This window comes from Atta colombica, unplaced genomic scaffold, assembly GCF_001594045.1.
Source record: "Atta colombica isolate Treedump-2 unplaced genomic scaffold, Acol1.0 scaffold40, whole genome shotgun sequence".
NCBI classification, from domain to species: Eukaryota; Metazoa; Arthropoda; class Insecta; order Hymenoptera; family Formicidae; genus Atta; species Atta colombica.
In genome coordinates this window covers 460,890-468,460 of record NW_017259509.1, presented here as the reverse complement: position 1 = coordinate 468,460, position 7,571 = coordinate 460,890, and the positions used below count along the sequence as shown (strand labels likewise).

Sequence of the window (7,571 nt, the reverse complement as noted above, 5' to 3'; positions counted from 1 at the left end):
ATATATATATATATATACGGACAAGATATAATCTCTTATGGGAAAAGATATCACAAACAATTAAATAATGTGATGCAATATAAACATGCATATTTTACTTATTTATAATTCATAATCGAGGATTTAAGCTATAAGAACAGATAAAGATAAGATAAAACATAAATTGACGAAATATGAAAGAGAGTAATTTAAAAAATAAATTGGACATACTTTTATTCATTTAAACATTTAAATTTCATTAACTTAAAATATTTCGAATTATATAAAGCATTCAAAATTTTAATTCATAAAATAAAAATTCATTTAATGACGATTTCAAGTAGGAAAAATTGTTTTATTTTTATCGTCATCTTATCCTCAAGTGTAAGAGGAATATTCAATTGCAACTTTTACGAATATAAAAATATTACAAATTATAATCTATATCATCCACGTGACCTTCAGAGAACACTGATTAAAACTGTATTTGCCCAGTTTTACAGTAAGCATCGAAACAGACAGAATACTTAGCTATTAGCATATCAAATATTAGATAGAGCATATCTCACGACTTACTTTTTCGTATTTCATAATCTTTATCAATCGACTTTGGCATGAACATCTCTGCCCAAGGAAGTAATCACTTAATGTAATGGGACAGAGTTCTCGAAATTATTATAAAATTTATATGAAATCTCTATGTATTATTCAAATTACATATGCAACCACGATAAATTGTATAATATTAAATAAATATTAAATAAATTCGTATATTTTACCAAATGACTTTATATGTAGTGAAAAAAATTATTTGTAATCAGATGAAATCATATGATGTCATATAATCTGTGGGACAATATTTCAGCTAGTGGTTATCCCCTCGTCTCTGTCAATGCGCAATTGTTTATCAGTGCTTTTGCACAGTATAGCTAACGCATGTTATACAAAAAAATTATAAACAAAATGGCATCTTTTCCCTTGTGACATCTTCCCTCGAATTATATTGAATAGAAACAGTGGCAACTTAAATTAGATTGTTAAAAATAAAATGTTAATTTTAACTTAAAGGCGATATAATGAACTTTCTGAAACTTGCATTTTGTGCACAAAATGTTAATTTTAATTTTTTATTTTTAACAGTGTATAAAATTAATGTTTTATTTTTAATTTATAGATTTAACAGTATATTCCTTCTCTTTTTACGTTAAGTTCATCAAAATCGCATATTTTTCCCCTGTTCCAGAGATCTCGGGGCCGGCGAAGACGCAAACACCAGTGTTAACGGTGTTCTATGACGAAGAGGACGAGGCAGTGTTCGGTTCCGCGGAGATGGACAAGACGGAGAACAAGCCACTGGCGGTGGATAACACGGTCCATGGACATATGGGTTACCCGTCACTCGCCACGCCGTCCTCTACGATTCGCGTCGGCAAGAAACGACCGATCAACGTCAGCTCAGGCACTGATCCTTATCCACGACGGCTCTTCGTTCTGGTATCACCGTTGTTGTCGCTTCTAATCGTTCGCCGAAGATGGTGATGGTGAAACGAGAGAGGGAGAGAGAAAGAGAGAGAGAGCCAAGAAATTCCGAGGAACTTGATCGAGGCAACCTTCATCGTGCTCGCACGTTGCGGTTCTCGCGATCTTTCGCAACGGTATAATTCACTTTCGGAGAAGAAGCATTATTACGATCGACGCTCGATGACCATAGAATCGAAGTTGTTTGTACAGCAAGCTGCCGCGAAAGAAAAATAAAATAAATAGGATAGGTATTCGAGAAAATTCGGGAGCTATTCTCCAAACGTACTGTATTTTAATTTTGACTAATCAGTGCGAAGAAGACGCCAAGTCCGCGTAAGGTAAAAGCCCGCAAGCTTTAATCTTCATTGGCTATTCAGCAGCTTGCTCGGCTCTACGCGGCAAAAACAACTTCGAGTGGGCTTAAGTCGCCGCCGCCGACGACGACGTATCGTCTTCCCTGAGTGGCTTATTCGTAATTCGTAAACCTAATCAATGCATCGGAAGCTCGCGGAAGGGATGAACCAGATGGGGCTGAAGACGTGCATTGCAGGGCATATATTGATCGTTATACTTGAATCGGTGAGTGCTAAGTTAATTATATTCAGGGATCGAATATAATTTGACTCGTTTCTATTTTCGATATTTTTATTAACTTTAAATGATGCCCTAGATTTCTTTACTCCTATGCAAAATTAAATCAGTGCATGAACCCATTACGGTACATATAGGACATCATTTTATTCGATCTCAGCAGTGATTTAGAAGAATGAGATTAATAGCATCGAGCTAAATAACAATTTCTTATTTATTTTGTTATGTGGAAGTCGCGCGCGTTATCAAATCATATTACGAGTTCTCGATCAATTAAATCGAATGTTATAAAAAAAAACAATAAACGCAAAAAATAAAGGAGCGATAAAGGCTGAAATTGAACAGACAGATAAAGACTCTCAACGAGTGAAGGAGAAAAACATATCTCGAAATGAAGATAATCCTGGATAACATTCGAAGAGTCGGGTGTGTAACTCCTTAGTTTCGGCGGCAATAAATTTGCGTGATATGTACATATTTACTGTATCATATACAGGCACGCTCGCACGTGTATATGTGTGCATACGTCAGGGTAAAACTAACACATTCGTGCCACTTTTCCCCAGCTCCCCGCTGCGCTCTCCAGTCGCGTGCGAGCGGCGTGGCGTTTCGTAGATAGCCCTTACGATTAACGCCAGTGTAATAGGATATGTATCGCGAGTTTAAACGAGTATTGAAAGCTTTAAAGGAGTTCGAGCCGGAAGTATAGCAAGAACGCCGGTGTCTCTCGCCCGTCTTGGCGGACGCCCTCGAAAGTCGGAACGAATCGATTGCGGACGAGCGACTCCAAGTTGTTTGCCACACACGCCTCGATCACGGACGTGCGATCGTACCTGTCTTCTTTTTTTTTTCCTCACACAAGGTTACCGTTTACTCAAGGAAGTTTTTACCACACTCTCGGTTAGCAGCTCTCGATAACAAAACTCTCCAGTCAATACGGAATTAAGTATGTGTTTGGAGAAACATTTAGCACTCTATCTTTTTGAATGAGATTTTCTTTATCAAAACGCTCCCCAATAACGACAAAGTGGAGAATCGTTTTCGATGATTGTTCACTCGAGGATTTTGTTATCGAGAACGAGTTCTCGATACTACAGAATTTTCTTCCGGTTAAAATAAAATTGGGTGATATTCATCGGATATTTACTTGAAAACTTTAACGGCTACTGTCGATCATGAATTTAACACAAATTGGAAAAAGCGATACTAAGATTCTATTCTTGTGAGATACATTTTATATTTCGTAAAAGCGGAAACTAAAGAAAGGAAATCTGAAGACATTTTTTCATTAAAAAAAAGGAATATTTATACAAACTGACGTTTTACGAGTATTAAACAGTACAATTTCGAATATTATTTAAGTAAATAAAATTAAGAATAAAAATATAGGCTTAAAATTCTTTTAGTACGAGTTTAGTTCTCATTGTCTTTTATGTTAATCAATTTAATGGCAAAACAATAAACTCAATATTTTACATCTTTATCTGTCAAGTTAAAGTAATAAAAGTAATATTGCATATAACGCACCTGACATTTTCATGAGCACAGCTGACTCTTTTAAATTTAGAAATTCGAAAAAAGGTATAAAAATATGATATTAAACAATATGATATTAAACTAATTTTACTTATAACCAATGTAAAATGAAATTGTCGATAAAAAACTTTATTGCACATATTATACTTATTACACATATTATAAAATACATATAAAATTGACATTTTTAATGAAAGGACTCATTTTAAAATATGTAAGAGATTTAAAAAGTGATAAAAATACTTAAAGTATCTATATATTGTGTCAGAATTACAAACTGTAATGAAACTTACAGGAGCAATTCAATCAAAATATGATAAGTCAATAAAAAAAATTTCATCGATCGCGCGTCCTACGATCATAGGAAATATCTGATTACTCGTTTCCGATGTGAGCCAAACGATTAATAAGTGTTCGATAAATCAGTGACGATCGTTTTCTGGCGCGAGTTGCTTCGAGCGAGTATGCAGAATTCATGTGTAAAAGAAAGAATGTGAGAAACGGAGAATGTGAGTGAGAGAATGATACTAATTATATTTTTATATTTCCACCATAGCGTGCTTACGTTTCTGTATCGATAAACTTTTAATTACTGTCAAAGCCTTGTTCAGCCATTTCAATCGTTGCTATCGTAACATTCGGTGTTTTCGCAGTAATTTTTCTAATTATACTTGATGTACTTGCAACAGCGAACGTCACGACGTAATAAGCATTTGGCCGTTCCAATTCAGCTTATGAAATCTCCATCCTATTTTCAGAAACGGAAATCCACAAAGTGGATCTAGCCCAAACCGTGGAAAGATAATATAATCGATCGCATCGATTCCCGCATCACTCTCTACGACAGTTTTGTATTCACTTGCTAAATAAATCGGGCGTCCCCGTGGGTGCTTGGGTTTGAAGTTTTATGGCAACTGAAATTGCGTCTCGTTACGCTTCGCGGTTCGTTTTCGGTACTCGCCGACAGCTCTCTCGCAGGAGCGTCATACGTGCCCAATTTCCATTAAAATCTATTTTCGTGTGTTCTCAATCGATTTTTCCTTCATGATCGGTTCGTCCACACCTAATTGCTCTTAAATATCGAGTGAACTTTTTTTTTCACGTGATTTTTCACGTAATTTTTCACGAAGAGAGTTCATTCTTCCGCTATCCTACTTCACTTCAAAGTAAAGACTGTAACAAAGTTCTATTTCTATTATATATTGCAAATACTTTCTAAGTAATATTGGCGTTAAACAAAAAGAAAAAAAAAGAGAAAAATTTTAATGATTACAAAATGATTACAAAAAGTTAATGTTGTTCCAAAATACACGACAAAATGGAAACACGTTAAATGATATTTAACGGAGAAACCATTATATTCTCGATATATTGTATATTGTACAATCACGTTTCTCTCCGCTGACACATCGTATCTGATAAATTTGTCGTTTGCAACATTTTTCTGGGGTACTCTTCAATTAACTAATGGCCCATTTCGTATTCGATATAATATGCGAGGTGCCACATTCGTCACTGCAATCTACGTCGAAATGGCCAGTCACAAAAAAAAATTCAGTTCACGAAGCGTCCTCAAGCGTCCTCGCGAGAGCCAATGAATGGTCGCTCTTTCGGTGACCGAAAAAAAAACCCTCGAGAAAAAAAAAATCCCGACGGGTTTTTTTCCCTGACGGGCCAAATCGCGCTCGTTTGCGACACGCCGCTGTAGCCTGTGAGGCTGCGAACGAGCGTGTTCCCTCTTATTTCGTCAGAGAAAATCCTCGTTTCAGAACGATTATCATCTCTCTCTCTCTCTCTCTCTCTCTCTCTCTCTCTCTCTCTCTCTCTCACTCTCACTTTCCCTCTTATCAACGACGCGAGAAAATGACGAAGGCGCCTCTCTCGGTCACCGAGAAATTACAAGGGCGAATTCGCCTTTAAAGACTAGAGGAAGAAGATCTTAGTTAAACCATAAATAAACACAACTGCCCTTGCAGCTGGTGCGGACGTAATTCATCGTGAATTAATTTAAGGGCCACCGCCGTCTTCTTCTTCGCTGTTCCCCACCGGTCCACTTTTCATTAAAAGGCCCGCCATGCCGAAGCCGCCATTTGGCGGCTCTCGCTTTTATGCTGATTTTATTTCCCTTCTTTCGCGAACTCGGGCATCTACGGAGTAATTGTGCGGTATTATTATCCGCCGCGGGTCGAGGCGGCATGAACGAACTGCGTGGCATACAGCCCATCCAACCAGGCGAGGACTAAAGAAGATTTCATAGTTCGCCGAAAATTCTAGGTACCTAATTCCCTTCATCTTCGTTCTCAAAGTCGTCTCTCCCTTCATTTTCCCTATCACCGTTGATATCGTCACAATTCTCGAAGACGTCGACGACTTCATGCGACTTCTAAACGAGCTTATACCTGGTTCTGGTCGGACTATGCCGCGTAGTCGGTTCTATAAAGTTACAACTGCCTCTGCAGTTGCGACACCTCCTCGTGTTAGCCCCTCAAGCAGTCTCTCCGATTAGAGTTGCTCGTAGATTTCTGTCCCCCCTCGGCCGTTCGCCTAATCTCCGTCGGTTACGCTTATTAAAGTCCCGAGAGATACGACGTGTAAGCCCGTTGAGACGATATACACGGGAGACGTAGATAGTTACGTATGCGCGCTGTTGGTTTATCGTGTGCTCGCACTCGCTGCTTTTCGCTGTTTCGACGTGCCAGACGAAGGGTACCTATAGTTTCAGAAGTGCGCACTTCAGCACGTCGCAACGAGAACGATCAATGTATTTCCGCGACTAGCCGCGAAAGGATAAACGTTCTATATATGCATATTCGCGTAATATTTCCTCTGTTTTGCCTGATATGTAAAAAAATTTTTTTTTAACTATAATATGAAAGTAACAAAAATGCGAAAATAATTAAAACGCTTAAATTGAAAAATTATAAAGCGCGCGCGTTGATTATTCCTGATTCAAAATTGATGGATGAATATAAATTTATAAATAATATTCATCGAAATACTTACGTCTTTATTTTTTACATATTAATTAAAAATATCGGTAATGAACGACAATTCTTCACTTTGAGACGCTTAACGTTGATATATTTTGGCACTTTAACTGCCCGACGATTTGGGATTTTTCTACGACACGATCAAACAGCTTCGAGAAGTTTGTTTTATGAGTCTTAAGTGGGTCGATTGAACTGGTATAAAGTTTTAAGAGTTTTGGAGAAGGAGAATTAGCCAACTTCCTTTTATCTGCGTGAATTATCGCTCTTGTGGATCGTCCCTTTTTGGCATTTACGTTGACATTGTGTGAAATAATGCTATGTCTTTATCTTCCAATGTTTTTACGATATTGTATGCTACAGACTTCACTTAATGTAAATTTCATTTATTTGTCTTTATTTCAATTATATGATATTGTCGTCCTATCGACGTTTTTTTATATAGAATGTCGATATACGATTCCTGAACTTTCTTCGTCTTTTTGTTCCAGTATAACCATGCTTATCTTTTTCATGGCTCCTCTTTTATTTACTTTACTTTTCGCAACGTGGCTTGTTGCAGTCGTTAGTTTTTCTTTGCGCTTATTGAGTCGTAAATAACATATCTTTCTTATCGAACGAAAACACCGTTGCAAAAAAAACCTATCCAAATACCTGTTCTAGAATTTTTCGCTCTTCGTGCAGTAGTTTTCACAATCGAATTTCAAAGCTGTGTTAACTTGCACACACAGTACAAGTCACACACACAAGAAATAACTAAGTTCAAAATATTTTCAATTCATGTTATTGACGTACGTAGTATTTTATAAAAAGGAAAAGAGCAGGACTCATATACTCGTGAGAGAGATGTTATTTTTAGAAATAAGTAAAATTTTATCGTACATAAATTGGCGAGTTCAAATTCTTACAAAAATTAGGAAATAAAGATCGATATCTTTATTTATAAATAAGTATTTA

At 36.8% G+C, this 7,571-nt stretch overlaps 1 protein-coding gene across 1 annotated transcript in view; it reads left to right on the top strand.

The window, feature by feature from the left end:
- The window catches only part of LOC108691124 (lachesin-like), a 43,865-nt gene extending 42,347 nt beyond the window's left edge, over positions 1-1,518 (top strand). Inside the window, exon 9 of the mRNA XM_018198777.1 lies at positions 1,223-1,518. Within this exon, the coding sequence (XP_018054266.1) occupies positions 1,223-1,518 (296 nt within the window). The remainder of the gene's footprint in view (positions 1-1,222) is intronic.
- The last annotated feature ends 6,053 nt before the right edge of the window (positions 1,519-7,571 follow it).